This window comes from Alternaria infectoria (assembly GCF_024043175.1).
Source record: "Alternaria infectoria strain BMP 0036 chromosome Unknown scaffold_13, whole genome shotgun sequence".
Taxonomy (NCBI): Eukaryota; Fungi; Ascomycota; class Dothideomycetes; order Pleosporales; family Pleosporaceae; genus Alternaria; species Alternaria infectoria.
Genome location: NW_026250702.1, coordinates 650183 through 671179, shown reverse-complemented (window position 1 = coordinate 671179; position 20997 = coordinate 650183). Strand labels below are relative to the sequence as shown.

The following is a 20997-nucleotide window of genomic DNA, read 5'->3' as shown; positions in this document are numbered from 1 at the left end:
ATCTTACGTATGCGAGGCCTTCCAGAGGTACGGCAATGAGTATTCGAAGCATCTGATCGAGCTATCCGCCGCGTCATGTTCTGAATCAAGTTGAATGCCAGGTGAATTCTGACTACTGAGGCTAAGAAGGGAGAAAATCGATAGTCTCTTGATCGTTTACTGCATCTGGACCAATATCCTCCGTGTGGCCTATGAGATGATATCTGCCGAGACTTCTTTATTAACTCGTCCAGGTTCCTCAAAAAAAGTTTCGGTAGCAGGCTGTTCACTTCGCGTCTCACGATGGCGGCTTCCATTGCATCATTACTGCGAGCATGCGCACTCACATGCTTCTGTCTCTTCCTGCAACATGTTTCCGCCTATGTGGGAAGTGCCACAGTATCAAGCACAATCTTGGTCATTGCACGCGATTCGACTTCGGCCATCAACAGCGCTACACTTGGCCTTCAAGGTTACGGTATCCCTTACGAGATCGTCACCGTTCCCCAGGATGGGATCACAAACCTGCCTTTACTCAACTCTTCAGCAACGCATGGCAACTACGGTGGTATTGTCACCGTGAGCGAAGTTGGATACAACTACGGAGACCAATACTACAGCGCACTCACTAGGCGGCAATGGAACGATCTATATGCTTACCAGACGAACTTTGGCGTACGCATGGTCCGTCTCGATGTTTTCCCTACAGCCGACTTTGGAGTCTCCAGCGTCGGGGGAAACTTGAACGATGAGCCTGTATCATTCACGAATACCACGGGGTTCTCCGCGGCTAATCTCAAGTCGTAAGTCTCGCGACCCAGTTCAAGTGGTACAATACTGACTATACCAATAGTAAAGTAGACGTGAGCATCGCGAACATATATCACTCTCCTGCGAAGATTGTGAACGCATCAATGGCATGGGAGGTTGCCAAGTTCTCGAGCAGTGGAAGCGCCGCAGTCATCAACCAAATAGGCACTCGGCAACAAATGGTTTGGTTTTTGCCATTCGCTCTAGACTGGGCACCGTCAAGCAACGTCCTCCAACACGCTTGGATCACATGGGTGACAAGAGGCCTTTTCGTTGGTTTCAGAAGGATCTACTTCAGCACACAGGTGGATGACATGTTTCTGGAGACGCCCATGTACCGACCGGCGGGCGTGAATTATCGCGCTAAACCCGATGACCTTTCGTTGCATGTCACATGGCAAGCCAACCTGAACGCGAATATGCCTGCAGGATCCGAGTTCTTCATAGAGATCGGGCACAACGGCAACGGTGACATAGAAGCATCCACGGACACGAGTGAAGGCGAGAGAGTCTGCACCCCAACGAACGCAATCGAATACGCGGATCAAAAGGATGGCGACCCAGAATTCCAGAAGCCTCCTGGTACTGGCACCAACATCTGGCCTTCGACGCCTTCTCAGTATACCTGGAGCCTTGAGTGTGCCGAGATCGACGAGCTACAAAATTGGTTCGCCGACGAAGAACAACGCGACGCCTTTGCGCACATCTCGCATACCTTGTACGTTCCATGCCCCTTCATGCTTTGCACTGCTGACTCAGGACCAGTTCCCACGCCGACCTGACCAACGCGACCTACTCAGATGCCTCAAAGGAGATCTCATTCAACCAAGCTTGGCTCAAACAGGTTGGGCTTGATGCTGCTAAGCGCTGGAGCGGGAAGGGCATCATTCCACCTGCAATCACTGGTCTACACAACGCAGATGCCATCAAAGGCTGGATGGATAACGGCATCGTCAATGTCGTAGGAGACAACACCCGCCCGCCTCTTCGCAACCAGCAAAACAGTTTCTGGCCGTTGACAACCAACGTCCAGAACAACGGCTACGCAGGGCTCAACGTCATGCCGCGCTGGGCAACGCTCATCTACTACAACTGCGATCTTCCCGCTTGTACTCTACAAGAGTGGATCGACACTTCTGCAGGCAAAGGAACGTTTGAAGATCTCATGATCAACTCTCGAGACACTGCAATGCGCAATCTCTTCGGCCTACATTGGGACCCGTGGGTGTAGCTTCATCCGCATCATTGGTTCATACTGATTTGTTATATAGATACATGTTCCATCAGGCCAACATGCGCGTCAACGACGTTCCGTCCACAACCGTCAACGGCAAGAGTGGCCAGTACTCGCTACTCATGACATGGATTGAGGTCATCTCCGCTGAAATGATGCGCCTGTATGTACCCTTGCTTCTCCGAAGGAGCATCCTACTAACACACTGCAGCACCACCTGGCCTTTCAAAACCCTCAAGCACGACGACCTCGCACAGCAGTTCATCAACCGTCAAACTCGCGACCTATGCCGACCCAGCTTGACCTGGACTACATCCGCCAACGGCGCCAACATCGAGTCTGTCAACGTCTATACGGCCGGCGGAAACAAATGTGGCACCACCATACCCATCACGGTACCAGGCGCTGTGGCAAGCACGACCGGCGCGACGAAAGAGCAACTGGGAAGCGATCCGCTTACACTATGGGTGACTATGAGCGGCGCAAGCAGGCAGTACAAGTTCTCACAGGCCATTCCGCTGTAAACACAAGCATCCTTTGGAAGAACATGGCGTCGGTCATTATCGAAATTGTCATCTTCAATGTATATCTTTTAGCTGAAGCTCAGTCAAAATTGTCTCTGTGTTTTTTCCCTGCATCCAGCATGGCCAGTGAACAGCTGCGGAGTTTAGGCGGTCATCTCTGACCCCTGAGCTAACCCCACATTCGCACAGCCACAACATCAATATGGGTGAACATCAGACCCAAGGTGGCGGGACAGCTGCGCCGCATTTCGCTACCTGCGTTTTGCAGTATCACCACACCCGACACGTAGTCACATCGTCTCTCGAAAGCGATCCAGTCCTGCCGTTATACTGTGGCCTTTTCCTAACAACTAAACTAATGGTCTTACCCCCATCGATCGACAGTGTGTTCAGCTGCCAACCTTTCCAACCGGGAGCGAATTCCTTCGGCACGCCTCACCCGCAATATGACTGCATGAGCGCTACACCAATTGCAGTTACTATATGTCTTACATACAACAATTATATATTGCCTACATATGCAAGGGTGGCGCACGTCACTGCGCCGCTTGCGACGCGTCTTCTCGTGATATTCCCAGGCTATCGATTTTTTTCGAAGCGTTTGCGGAGAGTCGGGTATGGGTTATCGGCGCGTAAGAGTCGTGAACTTGGTAGAGCTATTATAACCAGGTCTTCTATGATTGAAAGCATCGTGCCCAGAGTGTGATCGGAAACTCTGCGTCGGTGGAAGGAAGTTCTAGAGAGACGGCATATCTGATCTTCTGTGCCTAGCAACCCGTCGCTCAAAGGCATAATGTACACGAAACCCAAAGCACGACAGCCATGGTCTCTACGGCGCAAGATCCTCATCGCCGTCGGCATCGTCATTCTAATCCTCGCCTTAGGCCTCGGTCTAGGTCTAGGCCTCACATTAGGACGCGATAACGACGACGACAACGACAACACCTCACCACCAACCTCCACCCTAACACCCCTCCCCACACCAAACACCACACTCCCATGGACACCATCCGTATCCGATACCTGGCAAATCATCCTGTCCCATCCACCCGTTCTCTCCTCCTCAGACACTAGCACAACGCCCAACGTGAGCATCTTCGACATCGATCTCTTCGACACGCCCACCGAGACGATACGACAACTACACTCCATGGGCAAGAAAGTGATATGCTATTTCAGCGCAGGCAGCTACGAAGACTGGCGGCCCGACGCGTCGGAGTTTAAAAAGGAAGATCTTGGGCGTGATCTAGATGGGTGGCCGGGTGAGAAATGGTTGGATCTAAACAGTGAGAACGTGAGGAGGGTGATGAAGGGGAGGGTAAATCTGGCGAAGGAGAAGGGGTGTGATGGTGTAGACCCTGACAATGTTGATGGTTATGTGAGTAAACATCCGCCTCCCATACCATCTCCATCCGTATATATATATACTAACAACCCCCCAGCAAAACACCAACGGCCTCTCCCTCACCCCCTCCTCCTCAATCTCCTTCCTCTCCTACCTCTCCTCCCTAACCATCTCCCTAAACCTCACTCTCGGCCTCAAAAACGCCGGCGACATTATCCCCGCCGTCCTCCCCATTGTCCACTTCAGCGTAAACGAGCAATGCGCAAAGTACGGTGAGTGCGCCACCTTCGTCCCTTTCATCGCAGCGGGGAAACCCGTGTTCCATATCGAGTATCCGGATGGGGCGGGGGCGGAACAAGGGTTGGAGGAAGATGTTGTGGGGAGGTATTGTGATAGAGAGGGGAAGGGGGAGGGGAGCGAGGGGTTTAGTACGGTGCTGAAGAAGATGGAGTTGGATGGGTGGGTGGAGTTTTGTGATAGAAGAGTTGAGGTTACGGATGTGGATGAGGGGGTGGGGGGCCATGGGTAGAGAAGGGGAGAGGGATGTAGTGGTATAGCTCATGATAATGTCTTTGTTCATCAAAATCTGCCCATTACTTCTGACACCTAATGTTGTGTTTAAGCTCGAATGCGCATGGTTTCGTCGCTAAACCAGCATGCTTAGCTGTATCAAGCTTTGTGACACAACCGGGTTATCGTAGTCACCTATGCTGAGTACAACTTGCTCTGATCACATGATGTGGTAGTTCCTATACCTGCGAGGTCAACGATGGAGGCCCACCCCCGTGACCTGCCTCGTGCTGTCTGCTGACAAGGCGTTCTCTCTGCAGCAACATCTTCAGATCGTGATGAAACACTGTACCAGCAGCAAACGGGTCAGTCAGACTTCCAAGCGGTATGCCTCCCAGTATTCCCGGCAAGCAAAACTCTCACGCCCAACTCCAATCTTCCACATCTGCGCTACCCCAGCTCCCATACCCTTCCCTTCTGCTAGCCGTATATCACACAGCACACACAGCCTCGGGCTATGCAACTTGGCTTTAGCCGTCGTAAAAACTGGAGAACCCCTGCTTACACCGGCTCTTCCTACCGAAGTGATGGTGTGCTACGGCCGGGAATCTGACATCGGTGGCGTGTGTTTGAGGCTGACCAGCTCAGTGGTGGAATATGGCGTTACCAGCATTTTGCTTGTTTGATGCATCAAGCAGAGAGTATGCATAGTATGCATTCAATCTCGGTACGGGTCGATTTTGCCAAGGTGTAGCTACCGGCCGGTTGAATGCGATTCAATATCCGATGCAGGTGAGGTGGAAAATCTGGGGCGGGCATGTCGTTTGCGGTAGGTATGCTCGGCATATTGAAGCCGTCTAATATTTCGCCTGCGGTCGGTATAGTAAGACTTCTGGTCGAGCGGGCAAGCTGACTTGGTCGAGCAAGTTGCCGGGTGGGGCTGAGATGTCGAGGCAGAGTGGCGTATTCATCTGGTTCTAGAGCGCGATCTGGTGCACCGGTCCCGATACAAGATGATGCATTGGTTTCTAGATCTGAATTACGACGTTAGTGGCAGGTGTGTAGGCCCCCAGACTGCGAGATCACCGCCGATCGGGTCCGGATGCGCGGTATGGCCGGGACGAACGTACATGTCGCATACAATACGAAGTACTTAGATTGACCATGGATCTCGATGCGTTACGCGGGTCGACATTGAGGTTATTCGGGTCTGTTGCAGACTTGTTCGTACCAGCGAACCGGAATACACGTCACACGAATCCCTCCCTTGATGCAAGCCACCATGGGCGGTATATCCACCGTATCGGCGTGCGATACGAGCTTCTGAGAGTATCGAAAATCCTTCGTGTGGTTGCGATCACGCCAATCCACTTTCCATGTTCGGTAGTCGGGTCCTGCCGCATATATTGGGATCCACTCTGTGTAACTGAAACGTTAGCACGAGGCGAATAGACTTAGCTGTGCTGTCTACCGGAAGTGTTTTTCTTTACATCCCTACAAGCCAGTCTGCGTGGTTCACGATAGCTCTTGCCAATATAGGTAGGTGAGTCCCGCATGTCGATGTCGTCATTTAGCGAGGCTGACCACGCGCAATGGCGTCCTGTCATCGTGTCTTGTTCTCTACCTGTGAAGGCCTAGCGAACTGGCAGGACGAATGGCTGTAAATAGCCATACGTGTCAAGAGCTATCTTGGATGAGGTTTGCTTCGTGTTGTTGACCTCGTGTTGCTTGTGGTGTGATCCGAAAGTTGGCATCTCGCTTCCAGACCCAACCGAACGGAAGCGCAACGGACGCATCCTTTGAATGCAGCTACAGAGGTTCATGTGGAACGAGAAACCTGCACAGTATGCTGTAAGCGAAGGTTAGAAGCATGATGCGGAGGAGCGCGACAGGCCGCGAGGTAGCAGTCATGGCGGCACGACTTCGGCCCTCTACACCTATCCATGCAGCACGTTCATTGTATATCTTCGCAGAGCCGCCGGTACTTGGTCTCCATCACGTCGCGAAGTAACTCCGGTGCTCATCCAAGGATGACATACATCAAGGAAAGTGTCAATATCGAAGCCTGGAGCATCGCTTGGGAAGATGCACAAATAGACATGGGCCGACGCGGTACGCAGCAGAGATTGAATTTCGAAATGAAGGCCAAGGTTGAAATAAAGTGTGTATGCAGCTCTAGTGCAGGACGAAAGGCTTGTTTGTTTGATCCGGGGAAACGCGCAGGGGTTGAGTGAGCTAGATCTGCCGCCTAAAGCGGCAAACAGGGGAGCTCTCGGGGTAATATTAGAGCCAACCAGATGAATACTTGGTAGTCGAAAATTTGAAGGCGGGTTTTTCGATGATCGTTGCTTGTTTGAAGACGGCATTGTGTAGCTGGGATAATTCCTCGTAAGCTTTCCTCGGATTCAACCGACGGAGTGGCGGACCGCTTGTGTCACGGAAGGACTTTTTACATCGCGGACCGCTCTTGACACGCCTCGTCACGGCGCATTAGCCGGCTCGCTGTTGAGAAAGCCACGGTAGTACGAAGCAGTCGTGACCAGAAGATCCTTTCCTTCTGCATGCCAGCTTCAATCCGAAGATCAGGATCACTCAGCCCCAGGTCTCTAGACAGTGTAGTCAAGTGATTAAGGCTTGCCGCATAAGTGCTCGTAGCCGATGAAGTAGTTGAGACTGACACAGAAAGGACAACTGTCGAAGACGTGGGTGTCTTGCGTGGATTAAGCGATCGATGACCCGATATCTACATCATTCAGTTCCAAGGCTGTGACCCTCAACTCAACAGCGCATCCAAGCCTTCGATAAACGCAGGTAGCACACCGTCGAGTTCGGTATAGTTCGAGCTACCTGTTAACCAGATGCCGCGGCCTACGGCTAGTAATTGCAATAGCGTACTAGCGGTCTCAAGAATCGACAGATCCGGTGTGGAGTGCACAAGCAGCGCAAGCTTTTCGCGATCATATGAACCCGTCGCCTTGAAGAGCTCGCCACTTTCAGTCGTCCAATTGGAAAATGAGTTCTCGAAAACAACGGTCAAGTCCGGCCCAGTGAACAATGCCTCATCAAAGTAACGAGGCTCTGGAAGAGCGCCAGGGTTGTGAACTATAGTGCAGTGTCAGCCTTACGCTCATGTAACTGCCGGAGTTGAATAATGGGGGTTCTTCTCGCCTGCAATAGAAACAGACCCATTTGAGGACGCATGGTAAAGTGTACAGCAACACGACAGGGGCCTCAAAAGCCGGCTTCGGTGACGGTCTTACTTTCAATACAGAAGAAGGCGGGCTGAGCTTACCAATGTAGTTGTCCTTTAGTCCGGTGCTGTCTTGAACAGCTTGAGCGATGCTATCGAGATACACGGCACAGTCTGTAGAGTATTGGGTAGGCGTCTCATCAACGAAGACACCACTCAGAGCCAGTGAGGGATCATATTCGCCCCAGAATGAAAACGCAGCAATGTCATCCAGCACAGAACTCAAGTCCCTGGTACACCACGTGGTTGCCACATAGCCGATAGTGCGTACATTACTGAGCGAGTTGAGGGCCTCGATGGCTGCAGTGTATTCTGCGTTTGGTAGTGCACCCTCTCCAGGCCCGTTATGCACATTTACCACGACCGTAAAGTGTATGCGAGAGAACGATGATGCCCTGAAAGCAGTATATGTCGTTAGTCCCGGTATAATGAGTAGCGACAATAGTAGAGGTTCCGTAGCGTACACATCGTGAAACGGATCCCACGCGCCTGCTGAGGGGTAGACGTAGAGCGGAACAATTACGGAGCTGAGTCCGTCCATGACTCTGCTTTGAGCACGGCAGGCTAGGAGCCGATGACGAGACGCTGGCCCAAACGGAGATGAGCCGATAGAGAGTAAGATCTGGAGAAACACAGCTTACGGATACTGACGAACGCAAATATGTAATGGATATCCTTATGGTGTGTTCGGGCACCAAGAAGACGCTGACAGATGCCGGGAGATCGAGTAGTCGAACGAAGCCTCGCAGTATGCCCACGTTGAATCTCTGACGGCCCAGATGATGGTATTTTGAGAGATTAGAGGACGCGGCAATGCAACCACACGGGTACGTATTGCGCACTTGGCTATGCAGATTGGACAGGGATCGTTAGCGATGCGAGAGTATATTTTGAGAGTGCTAGACTCGAGGAGACTCCGAAACTGATGAGTCGGGATGAAGAGGCCGCATTGTGCCAAGCAATGTAAACAATATTGACGGCGCAGGAAAAGTCTGACTTCGATGTCTTCTGCCTAATTGATAGTGATTTGAGGCTGTTGTTGAGAGTTGTGGCGCGTATAAAGAATTTCGGACGTATCGAGAAAGGTAGCGCCGTAACAATCAACGCACTCGCTCTTCTTCCATACATTCGTTCATTCGCCAAGCATAATTGTGCAAGATGTCGTCATCCTCTTCGACGTATTCGCTATCGCCCTCCGTCACACCGGAAGTACTCAATACACCGGGAACACAGCGATCGGTGCTATTCGACGACGATGTAGTAGCGGATCCTCTGAACATCGATGGATCCACGTCGACCTTCATCATGGTCGTCGGTGGGCTGGGATACATCGGCTCGCACACCGTATTGGAGTTGCTCAAAGAAGGCTACAACGTGCTGGTCATCGATGACTTGAGTAACTCGTACGAAACCGTCCTGAACAGGGTGCGGGGTCTTGCGATTGACTTCTGCACGGCGCATGGACGACGAATGCCAGCGTTGCACTTCCGTCAGCTGGATTACAGGAGTGCACACATGAAGACGGTACTGGCCAGCTATTCATCATATTCGATCATCAGCAAGCCAGCGCCTACGCCAGCACGATTCCCATACTCGACTTTGCAGAGAACAGACTCCGGTATCGACATGGATATGGATGACGCCCAAGAACCCGTCGTTGAAAGACTGTCCAGAATATCCGGCGTTATCCATTTTGCGGCGTACAAGTCGGTCGAAGAGAGCATCCGGATGCCCTTGAGATACTACAGCAACAACGTCTGCGGGCTGGTCGACTTTCTGGGGTTGCTAGAGGAGTTTGGCATCAAGAATTTCGTGTTCTCCTCTTCTGCCACCGTTTATGGCGAAGGCGCTAATTGTGGGCTACCTCTGCGCGAGGAACTGTGCGTGCATCACCCAGAATCTTTCTTGGACAGCGACGGAGCAGAACGCCGAGTTTTGCCGGGCGTTCTGGGCCTCACATCACCATATGGTCGATCCAAGTTCATGTGCGAGTCCATTCTGGCAGACCTGGCGCTTTCCGACCCCACATGGTCCATAACCGCCCTTCGGTACTTCAATCCGGTATGTACATTCAATGATCAGGGTATGTAGGAAATGTACCTAACAACTCCAGGTCGGTTGCCACGAGTCCGGTATTCTGGGTGAAGATCCTCGGCAGAAACCGAGCAATCTGATTCCAGTTATTGCAACAGTCCTGACAGGGACAAAGCCAGTGCTGGACATCTTCGGCACGGATTGGAACACCCCAGACGGCACGGCAGTGCGGGACTTCATCCACGTCGTCGATCTAGCTCGGGGCCATATTGCGGCTTTAGCAGCTTCGACGGCTGGTCGTACTTTAGCAGCATTTCGCACGTACAACCTTGGTAAGTGGAGGCCTTAAAAGAACGTCTCACACTAAGGTCTGTGTACTGACTTCGACTCAGGTACGGGACGAGGACACACTGTCCGTGAGGTCCTCCAGAGTTTAGAGGACGCATCTCAACGGAAGATCCCCGTCAGGGAAGTTGGCCGCAGGGCTGGAGATGTTGGCTTCTGTGTGGCGGAGGTGCGACGAGCAGAGACCGAGCTGCAGTGGAAGGCTGAGAGGTCCTTGAATGACTGTTCCGGGGACGTGTGGAACTTCACTAAAGCTAGGTGTGTAGAGTCGTAGACAAGGGGCGTGCTGAGTGGCCCTGCACGGTTTTCTTCATCATCCTTTCTCTGCAAATTCTAGCATCAGCGGCATCTCTTCTCTTGTGTGTTCAGCAAGATAGACCATAGGCACCGAATTTAATACCCAATTTCTCACCAAACGATCAATGCGACCAATCAGTACTCTGGTTCATCGCCGCCGAAAGTTGCTGCAGGGCTGATAGTGTACAGGACGTCGTAGCCAGATCACGGAAATGAGCGAGACCTAGTAATGAGCAAGACCTAGTAATGAGCGAAACCTAGTGGAGAGTCGACGAGGCTTAGAGGCAACGCGCAGGTACGCCTCCTTTCATATGCGTTCAGCGCCTAGACAGCCCGATTTTGGCCAATCGAGACGAAAGCTGGATTGCTTTTTGGCGTCGTGTGTGTGGGTTCATCGCTGGTATCAGATAAGGCTGTGGCAGCATCTCGAGCCAAGGCCAGGTTGCATCGAGGCGAAATCTTAGAGGCACACTGTGCTGCTACGTCGCAGGCGCGGTACCATTTCCGTGACTAAGACAGTCCAATGGAACGTGTAAGAGCATGTGGCGAGGCGACTACTTCAGCTGGCTCGCTACACTCAACCCTTTCCGCCGAACGTGCGCAGAACCACTAACCCCACGATAAAATGGCAAAAGCGAAGGCGGAATCCAGGCTAGCGACACGGCGGTGACGGGAATGCGCGCAAACGGCCCAGTAATGGACGACGGCAGTGCCGTGGAGACAGCTCGTTAGTTCCGATTCGCCAATTGTGCGTTTCAGTCCCGGCCGGCTTGCGTTGAAGCGGTACAAGCGAAGTACAGGCGACGGCAGGATCCAACGGTGCGTCAAAGGGCAACGGGGCAGGCCGGCCAGGTCGACGGTACGATGGAGTTGCACAGAAGATGCTGTCCTGAGCTGAATGGGGCGACGATCACATAGGGGCCGACAACAAAGAGGCTGAGGCTCTCCTTGCGTCCTGCGGTTGGCGTCTTGAGTTGGGCGGAGACGGCCGATTGGGTGCAAGATGGAAGGAGGCTTCGGAAGCTTTTGGCGATTTCAGCGCTAGGCCGAGTAGACGGGCGTCACGTGCCGGGTCAACAGGACTAGCAGCCCGCACCCGTTGCAACCTCAACGTCTCTACCTACGCACAGTCGCAAAGCCCACGCCGACCTGGATACCGTGGATTCTGAATCGCCTGCGCGTAGACCGTTCTGTTGCGATGCCTCCCTCTGCCATGGCGATGCCGGGGCAACACATGAACGGCGCTCCTTCGAACATCTCGGCTGGCGTAGATCCCACTTACTGGGGCGGCCACCAGGACTTCTCACCGGACTCCACATCGCCATTGTCGCCCTCACTAGGGCTCCATCTGTCACCGACACAGAGTATCACCACCCAGAGCAGCATCAATGGCGGGACTCCCCCGGCGCAAACGCCCCAGTCGGACAGCGGCGGCAGCAAGGGAACCGGCCAGAAGAACAGCCAGAAGCAGTCAAATAACGACCAGACCAGAGCCTCGGTCGCTGTCGCGTGCGTCCCATGTCGCAGTAGACACTTGAAATGCGACGGTGGTGTGCGATGTTCCCGATGTAGGACCGACAACGTGGAATGTACCTACATCAAGTCGCGAAGAGGCTGGAAGGGCAAGCGGAAAACCAAGGACGACACGGGCGCGTCCACGACCCCGAATGGTGGGTATATCGCAACGACGACAATACCAACCCAAAATCTAACGTGATTAGGAATATCTGCATCTGAAGTCCAAGCCAGCAATGGCCACATCTCGTCACCTGAGTACTCGTACAACGGCGATGCTGGCATGAACCAGCTCAGCCCAACTCACGGTCTTGGCGTCCGACCTGTAGCCCCACCAGTTGCTCAACTCAACCTAAATGGATCCGCGCGTCTGAACCGATTTGGCCACTTGGGACCCGAGACGGCTGTTCAGGCCTTCTACCACTTCTTCTACAACTCACATCCATTCTGCCTTCCGGAACGGAGGTTAGTGGAACTCTTCAAGGAACGACATGCCCCACTCTTGGAACATGCCGTGCATTTCATCGGATCCAGCTACATACCGTCGGTACCCACGGCCATGTACAAGGAAGCGTTAGATCGCCAGATAGACAGCAACAACTACCCAAGAGATGCGTGGTCGGTCCAAGCCCTGCTCCTCTTCGCCATCGGCCTCCACGCCCACAACGAAGTCCCCCGCGCCGCCCAGATCTTCACCATAGCCCAAAACCTGACGCTGGAAATCGGGCTCAACCGTATGGAATTTGCGCTGATGCACGGAGAAAACGACGCCCAGTTAGAAGAAAGTTGGCGGAGAACGTGGTGGTCCATGTTCACAGCCAACGGCATGATGACCGCCGTTAACCCCGGCGTGCAATTCCGACTGAAAGACGTCGTAACCGACGTGCCACTGCCCTGTGAGAACGTCGAGTACTTTTCAGGTGTAAGTACCCACTCCCCTGACATCAGATCTGACATGTGTCAAATCGGCTTGGCATGTTTCCCTTCTTAGTGCGAACCCGTGCCGCTCTTAGGTACTCGAGATGAGATCATCTGACTGCATGTCATACTCCGATGGGGAGATCGATGCATGTCATACATGTGGGGTGGGGGTCTGCCGATTGCATGACCATCCTCCTGGGACTACACACATGAAACCTTATACAGATCACTAAACTAACAACCCACAACAGCAAATACCCTACCCCTCCACCCTCTCCGACTACGACGACTCGGCCTTCCTCCCCCACTTCACAACCTTCTCCTCCTTCACCTACCTCATCGACGCCATCCGCATCCTAGGAAAAGTCTTCGAATGCGCACGCTTAGACTCCACCTTTGAATACCACGCCGTCGACGTCGTAGACCAATACCTGTGCAACTGGCGTCTGCACCTCCCGGCCTCAAAAACAGACATCGTCTCCAACGACGGCCACATCGACGAGGTGCTGTTCCAGGCACACATGGTAAACGCCGGCAGCACAATAATGCTACACCGCCCGCGCAGCAACCTCGGTTTCGGCCGCGTCGAAGGCGTAAACATATGCGTCCAACCCGGCCAAGTTCTCCTCCCCACGCAAACCCGCGAAATCCACACCGCGAAATGCCTCACCTCCGCCGAAAACATCTCTTCCTTAATCCGTCTCCCCGGACCCCTGTTGTACCACACCCCCTTCTTCACCTGCGTCGTCGTAATGGCGTCCGTGGTGCACCTCTCCTACTGGTCTTTCCTTGTCCCCGACGGCCAGGACGACATCATCAAGCAGAGCATCCGGCTCGATGTCGGCACGCTGCAGCAATACAGCAATACGTGGCCGATTGCGAATGTGGTGCTGGGGCAGGTGCGCGGCGTGGCGCATACGCTGTTTAACAGTAAGAAGGCGATGAGCATACATCTTTGGAGCAATTTGCAGCAGGATGATGTTATTAGGGGCGTTATTGAGGAGGGGAGGAGTGTGCCGACGCAGCAGTATGCGCAGTTGATCGCTCCGTGAGTACTTCTCTTTCTTTTTCTCATGATGGGCTATGTGTGCGTCGACTTGAGCTAACATTATCGCAGGATGCTGAAATCGTAGAGGTGCCTTGTCGTCTTTTCGCTTTCGTTTTTGTCTCGCATCGTCTTGTTTACTTGCGCGTTGTAATCATTTCCATCCGTTGTCTTCGTCGCGCGCGTCAAAAACGGTCGTTTCCCGACTCCAGCGAGCGAGCGAGCGAGCGAGCCTTCTACTTGTCAATTTTTCGGTCGTCGCTTTGATCCGCTATTATGCGACTCTGCTTGTCCGTATTATGAGCATACTGACATCACGCGTCATTTCTTCTATCGTGTCTGGGCGGTGGGCGGCGCATTCCATTGAAAAGTCCGAGCAAGCGGAGTTGGAATATAATGAAGATACGAAATGTGCTGTTGTAGTAGTAGTCGCAACGCCCTTGTGCGTGTTAATAGTAGAATCGAAAAGCTTTCTCAACTGCAATTCTGATACATCACGTTGTCATGCTCTGAATTGATCGGAACAGTCTATTGTTCATTCGTCGAAACGCCGGCTAGTCCAGCGCTTCCAGTCGGATACTTCCGCCAGTCCTCCTCCGCATGCCCCGTTTTCGCCAAGAATGTCCTCAATTCTCGAGCTGCATATCCGTTGTCCCATTCCACTAAATCTCGTCCATGTCGTATACCCATTAGAGCCCTAGCCGTGGCCTAGAGCAAGCTCATGACCGTATCTACAAATCGGCGTCGTCCTCATCGGGCAGAGGCATCTGGGCGGCGTTCTCCATCTCCTGTCGGTACTGGTCGAGAACGGCCTGGTCGACCTGGACCTCGGGAGGCGCCAGAGCGGGGGCGGCGACAAAGTCGAGAGACTGGTTGCCGACGAGTTTCCGGGCGAGCCAGAGGAAAGGCTTCTCGAAGTTGTAGTTGGACTTGGCGGAGATGTCGTAGTACTGGAGGTTCTTCTTTCGGTGGAAGGTGATGGACTTTGCCTTGACCTTGCGCTCCTTGACGTCGACCTTGTTACCGGTGAGGACGATGGGGATGTTCTCGCAGACACGGACCAAGTCACCTGGGGCTGTTAGCGAATGCGTATCGGGGGGTTGTGGGCGCATGTACGGTGCCAGTTGGGGACGTTCTTGTATGTGATACGCGAGGTGACGTCGAACATGATGATACCGCACTGTCCGTTGATGTAGTATCCATCGCGGAGACCACCGAACTTCTCCTGACCGGCGGTGTCCCAGACGTCGAACTGGATCTGGCCGAGGTTCTGTCGTCTCGTTAGTAGGCGTAGCGCGGGCGGCAGAGGGTCGGACAACGTACTGTGGTGAAGCCGAGGGGGTGGACCTCTACTCCGAGCGTCGCGATGTACTTCTTTTCGAACTCTCCGGTCAAATGGCGCTTGACGAAGGTCGTCTATGGTGGGGCTGTTAGCAACCTGCATCGCAGTCTCAAATTCTCGCAGTCTCGCAGTCGCGCGGCCGTCTCAATAGACGGGCTGCTATCGCGAGAAGCGTCGGAATGGGCGTCATACCTTTCCGGTACCACCGTCACCGACAAGCACGAGCTTGAAGGTAGGGACTGAGCTTGCGGCAGTCTCGGCCATGGTGTCGGGTGTTGTGGCGGGGTGATGTGGTGTGTGAGGGGGGAAGTGGGCAGAGTCTGTGGGAGAAAAGATGTCAGTCGGGGTCGCACAGGGTTATTGAGCAAAAGACGGTGGTGCAGACTCACGGGTGATAAAGAGTGGGGAAAGTAGCGGGCGTGAGGTGGGCAAGAAGAGGTTTTGTTGTGCTGAAGTGTTGGCGCCCCGGGCGGTGTAAATCTCTTGGCGCCTTCCGCAATTTTGACCTCACAGGCAGGCAGGCAGGCAGAGGCAGAGGCAGAGGCAGCGTTAGGCAGCTATAGGCTTCTTTGTCTCAACAGCCCGGGTTTGCCTTGCACCTGTGTAGTCATAGATTGTCAATTACTAGCAATTCCTTGATCTGTTTCATCCCAAAGCAAACAACGCCGGGTATCATGCTATGCTTGTTGGCCAAACCGAGTGCGCCACGCGCGCTGCCGCCAGCCTTGCCTGCCACCCATCCAGCTCGACCTATCTCGTGATTTATAATACACTACATGGGCAGCAAGTGACAGCCCAACAGCCCCCTTCCGCCCCAGTTCCTCCGCGGTGTGAGTTGCATCTCAACTGTCTCTGCCGGGCCGCCCGATGGGTTGGGTCGCAGCGCCTTGACGGTAATGGGAATCTGCACTTGTCAGCCTGCTGCACGCCCGACTGAAGACAGCATCCTGTGCAGCGTGATGCGACGTACCCCTTCGTTCTGCGACACGGCCTCGGCCACGCGCGACAGGTTCTCGTGGTTTGTCCAGTCCACCCAGCCGAACTTGGTTATGGTGTCGTACACCTGTAAGCCGGCCGTCGCTGCTGGGCTGTCTGCGACCACGCTGTTGACCTTTGCAAAGGGCGCTTCGAGTGCGGCAGGCGGTGCGCTCAGCCCTGCCTGGGCGCCGTTAGCCGTCGTCGCGTCGCCCGCCTGCGCTGCCAGCCGCGCGTGGTGCTCGTGGAGGCCCTTTTCGATGCGCGACATGAGGTCCTTGTAGTCATTCTTCAGCCGTATGATGCGCGCGCGCGTGGTTCGGACTGCGACAGTCAGCGACCCTGGGTGACCTCGAAGATCACCGCTCCTTACTCTGGGGGACATCGATATCACTGCGTGGAAAGCCGTCGAGGGTGGTCAGGCCGGTGCTCATGCGGACGCCATGCTACAACAAGACGTCAACTGCTTATCCCGCCCATAGCCCTGATTTGCGTACCGAATCCAGCACCTGCCCTAATGCCTTCAACTCTGTCTCTACTCGGTCCTTCTCGGCCATGAGCTCCTGCAGCGTCAGCTGCTCTTTTGGTATGCCATTGGAGTAGCCTGCCGACGTGGGCCCAGACGAGACGGTTGGCGCGTGTATATCATCCATGATGTGCAGATGTTTGTCGCCGCCGCAGAGTTGAGAGTGCGTGAATGCTTACTACAGGGAGCTTGGATGTGGGGGTGGGAGCTTGAGGGAGCTTGAGCCGCGCGGGGCAAAACCGCCAGGACGGTCGCCTTCCTTTTTCCTCCCTCACTTCTCTACCAAACTTTACTATCCCCAAGGCACGCGCGTGACCTCTTGCGTGCCAAATAAAGAGAATACTCCAGTCGCTTAGTATGCTCAATCTTGCGATGGCTCGGCTCGGCTATAGACATACTTGTTCTGCACCTCCGCCGCTCCTGCCGTCATAGTGAGACGCGGTTACCAAAATTTGGTGAGAGCAACGCGGCCGCCATGTTAGCTGCCTTCGTCGATGGCTCACCACTCGCCCCTAACGAAACTCTGTCCATGGCTCTCGGTAAGCTTGTGTAGAATGCGCTTTACTGAGCGCCGTCTGGACCCTTTCCCTTAGATGCCGCCATTACGCTCTTGAGAACTTTGCGCCTCTGCGCTTTCCTCCCGTCCTAGCCAGTAGTCATATCCAAAATGCCTCAGCCAACTTCCTTATCGCTCTGCAGCTCACTTGTCTCTCCTTAAGCCATCGTCGTTGGATGCAGTAGTATTTATCTCATGCGCTGAAAGCCTTCGTACCCGTCCTATCCCGTGTCGACCGTACGACTACGGACATGGCATATGTGTTGTCGCTCCGGCCTCAGAGCCCACTCAAGCGGTCCTTCAGCGACAATCCATACCTCAACTCCTGCTCCCCTCAGAAAGACACACTACTGCCACCACTGAGCGACATTACTGCTCGCAATGCTTCCGCGTGCTCGTTGTATTCCCTCGGGGCGACTAGGGCAGGCGACTGGTCTCGGAGCAACGAGAACACACCACCACTTACCTCTCAGTCGCTCCTCGATCTCGTGCCCGAGAAAGGAGGCTTCCCATTTAGTACCAGACATGTCATCGAAGAGCCACGCAAGCGGAACTGTGGGCCTGATCGACCACCGCCATCTTTCTCGAGACTTACAGTCCCGCCGAGGCCGCATGCGAGAGGATATCACAGCTCGCAGCAAATAGCGGAACCTTCCTCTGACAGCGACAGCTCGGCTGATGACATGGACATTGACGACCACGACTTCGAGGAAACACACCTGTTCAATCTATACGAAGCCATACACGTGCCATTGCCAGAAGGTCGCTTCACCGATCATGACGGGGATGAGCCGCGCGAAGATTACGAAGAAGCGCCTGCGACTATCTCTGTATCTTCACAACCCTTTCGGCGGTGGATGAGCACTTTGAGGCGTCGACACGCGCACAGGTGGAGGGATAACGTCGCTGAAATACCACGGCTATCCTTCGACACCGCTGATGGCATATCTGTCCTCTCGCGACCGCTGGGAAGGCTGTCTGAATCGGTGCGCAGGACATCAGAGTCTATGACATCGTCAATGGGCTATGTGACAGCAATGAAGTCGACTTCGATGACCATCGGCAGCGCGAGCATTGCACCACGCTCAGAAGCTGGAGTACCAGGGAAAGTTCGCTTGGGTAACAGAAGCAGCAATTATTCCGAAGCGCGCAGATCACTCGAGAGTCATCGTGGTGCGCTAGGGCCTGTGCTCGACGAGAGCGCGTGGCTTCGATCACTACAGCGTCGCAAGGTTGTGGAGGAGCTGATCTCCTCAGAAGAGAGCTATATCGCAGACCTCAAGGTCTTGATCAACGTATGTTACCTATCACCGGGTTGACTCTACCATTCTAATCCAAGCAGGACTATTTCATGATCCTTACTGCCCTTCCTACTCTGTCAGGCCAGACACGATCATCCATACAACAGAATATCTCCCAGATTCTACAGCTTCACGAAGACTTGCTCGCCGAACTTCATCAGGTTGTACCTCAGGCAGACTTCACCAGAAGCGCGTACCAAGAGACATATCCCGTGACGAAAGCCAAACATATTCGCTTCCATAGCGCCGACATTGTGCCGGGGCGCTTCGCCGAACACAAGACTGCCAGGAGGCTGAGGCATTCTTTGGAGATTGGACGATCGCCAGACCGCAGACCGCGAGGCCTAGTAACGGACACGCAGACGGCCGGGAACATTGCCAAGATCTTCAACAAACATGTAAGCTATGCGCGACCCTTATCATTGTCTTCGCTAACAAAAACAGATGAAACGCTTCTTCACATACGAGGAGTACGGCGCGCATTGGACGACCATGTCGCAAGATCTCACCACCATGTGCAAAGGACTGCATGGCTGGCAAGAATACGAGCGCGGTGTCGAAGCGCTGCAGAAGGTGGTCGCGTCGGAGAACAACCGAGAGGCAGGTAGCAAGAAGGCACTCAGCTTTCCAGATCTCTTGATCAAGCCAATTCAGAGGGTGTGCAAGTACCCACTACTGTTCGACGACTTATGCCGCCACACTCCCGTCTACGACGACCCAGAAGCGCATGCCGAGCTCGAAAAAGCTCTTTTTCGGCTGCAAGAGACAATCCGCGAAGTCAACAAGGCAAAAGACGACCCTCAGACCCGGCGACTTATCGAGATTACATGGCAGCTACAAGATCGACTGGCGTTCTCAGAGCAGAAGATTTCTCGAGCTCTTGTCTTCCGCCTTCTCGGGCATGTTCTCCTATGTGGCGCTCTACATGTGACATATCAAACACCCGATCGTATCAAGGGTGCGTACATGGTTTGCGTTTTGTACAAATCATGCCTTGTACTTGCGACGGCGAGCCGGTTCCATACGCCATATACCGTCGTCGCGTCGATCGGGCTTGCCAACGCCAGCATCGAGGAATGTGATAACGGTCGCGGCATACAGTGCCATACTGCCCCACATACATGGAAATTTGTCTTCGAGCATGGCCATCGCTTACACGAACTCATCTTCAGCGCCTGCACTTCTCACGAAGAGGAGGTTTGGAAAAAGCAGCTGCGCGAGCGTATTGTTTACGAGACACACGATTTCGTCGAAGGCCAGTCTACCATGCAGGACATGTATACATCCCTATCGCTAGGTCTCAAGTCTCTTGGGCCTGTCTTCGGTCATGCGAATACTCTAGTACGACGCATGTCAGTTCATCGAGCGGCGACTCTCGGTGCGAAGACCAACACGAGTCAAGTCATTATCAAGAACACCCAGGCACAAAAGCTACCCGATACGCCCCCGACGTTTTCGCCAAGTATAGTAACTCGATCTCAATCGCACCTCTCCGCAAATCACATCCCTATACTTGCCCCGCGCCGAGCTGAGCGCGTACGTCTCGAGAGTACATTGGAAGACGTATGGACAAAAGACATGTTGCCCTTTCCGGGCATGTCAAATCGGAGGATGGAGAACCAAATCAGAGCTTCAGCAAACTCAGTGATGCGAAAGCTAAGCATAGCAAGCATAGCAAGCAATTTCTCGCGTCGCTCGCCCAGTCTTTCCAACACGAGCAACACGCGGTCAGAAGACTCTTTCGGAAGCCGCGTTCATAAGATGTCGAACGGGAACCTGCGAGCTCAATCAGCGACTGATCGAAGGCCGACCCCTGCACTTGTCGACTTCCATTCCGCACCCGCCGCGTTCTTACCAGAGGACTTCGAGGTCGAAGACACGCGACCTTCGAGTAGACGCCGCCGTCTTGCCAATCGAGCGATAGGCGTTGAGCGTCCAACCGATAAGCCACTACAGAGCAAGCCGAAGAAGGTTCGACGTCTTTCCACGCACCTGATCAGTCTCCCACGATCAGAATCACGCGCTCGCGTCACCGAGAGAACCGTCTCCCACGCATCAACAGCAACCACCGTACGCGCACCACCTCCCTGCGCCGAGGTAACCAAAAACATAGAAAACAGGAAGCAGCGACGGCAAGAAGAGCCCACCCCCGAATCCCGGCCTGCATCTTCAAACCACTCGACCTCGAACAAGTTTTCGAAGAGCAAGAGTAGGATCTTTAATTTCTTCCGATGATCCAACACACATATCCTGTTGGACCAACATGACAGACCACACTGGACACGCATTGGGTGTCCACAAAACGGCAACGCATTGCAGGTACATACTTTCCTTGACGACGTAACGACCACACTATCCTTGCTCCAACAGCAAGTACGAGAACATGAATACCACGACTGAGACGACGGCGACAGCAACGGCAATGACTCCGATAACCAAGGGCCAGTGTAACAAACATAATGATTAATCATGCGATCAGCAGAGCGTT

General features: G+C 53.8%; 7 protein-coding genes across 7 annotated transcripts; 4 read left to right on the top strand and 3 right to left on the bottom strand.

The window, feature by feature from the left end:
* Positions 1 to 282: 282 nt before the first annotated feature.
* On the top strand, positions 283 to 2547 carry J4E92_007727 (uncharacterized protein; the record flags this gene model as incomplete). The annotated part of the gene is made up of 5 exons (XM_051499090.1): positions 283 to 782; positions 833 to 1507; positions 1555 to 2010; positions 2061 to 2186; positions 2235 to 2547. 5 exons carry the CDS (start codon positions 283 to 285, stop codon positions 2545 to 2547), a joined length of 2070 nt encoding a protein of 689 aa, XP_051350825.1.
* A 4628-nt stretch (positions 2548 to 7175) lies between these two features.
* On the bottom strand, positions 7176 to 7591 carry J4E92_007726 (uncharacterized protein; the record flags this gene model as incomplete). The annotated part of the gene is made up of 2 exons (XM_051499089.1): positions 7176 to 7504; positions 7588 to 7591. The coding sequence occupies 2 exons, from the start codon at positions 7589 to 7591 to the stop codon at positions 7176 to 7178; spliced, it is 333 nt and encodes a 110-aa protein (XP_051350824.1).
* A 1366-nt stretch (positions 7592 to 8957) lies between these two features.
* Positions 8958 to 10305, top strand: J4E92_007725 (uncharacterized protein; the record flags this gene model as incomplete). The annotated part of the gene is made up of 3 exons (XM_051499088.1): positions 8958 to 9713; positions 9766 to 10018; positions 10079 to 10305. 3 exons carry the CDS (start codon positions 8958 to 8960, stop codon positions 10303 to 10305), a joined length of 1236 nt encoding a protein of 411 aa, XP_051350823.1.
* A 1690-nt stretch (positions 10306 to 11995) lies between these two features.
* Positions 11996 to 12834, top strand: J4E92_007724 (uncharacterized protein; the record flags this gene model as incomplete). Its single annotated transcript, XM_051499087.1, has 2 exons — positions 11996 to 12002; positions 12050 to 12834. 2 exons carry the CDS (start codon positions 11996 to 11998, stop codon positions 12832 to 12834), a joined length of 792 nt encoding a protein of 263 aa, XP_051350822.1.
* Positions 12835 to 12908: 74 nt separating this feature from the next.
* J4E92_007723 (uncharacterized protein) lies at positions 12909 to 13816 on the top strand (the record flags this gene model as incomplete). The annotated part of the gene is made up of 2 exons (XM_051499086.1): positions 12909 to 12914; positions 13016 to 13816. 2 exons carry the CDS (start codon positions 12909 to 12911, stop codon positions 13814 to 13816), a joined length of 807 nt encoding a protein of 268 aa, XP_051350821.1.
* Positions 13817 to 14540: 724 nt separating this feature from the next.
* Positions 14541 to 15415, bottom strand: GSP1 (GTP-binding nuclear protein gsp1/Ran; the record flags this gene model as incomplete). Its single annotated transcript, XM_051499085.1, has 4 exons — positions 14541 to 14878; positions 14926 to 15079; positions 15133 to 15225; positions 15344 to 15415. 4 exons carry the CDS (start codon positions 15413 to 15415, stop codon positions 14541 to 14543), a joined length of 657 nt encoding a protein of 218 aa, XP_051350820.1.
* A 508-nt stretch (positions 15416 to 15923) lies between these two features.
* J4E92_007721 (uncharacterized protein) lies at positions 15924 to 16779 on the bottom strand (the record flags this gene model as incomplete). Its single annotated transcript, XM_051499084.1, has 4 exons — positions 15924 to 16055; positions 16122 to 16450; positions 16500 to 16572; positions 16624 to 16779. 4 exons carry the CDS (start codon positions 16777 to 16779, stop codon positions 15924 to 15926), a joined length of 690 nt encoding a protein of 229 aa, XP_051350819.1.
* Between the last annotated feature and the right edge of the window lie 4218 nt (positions 16780 to 20997).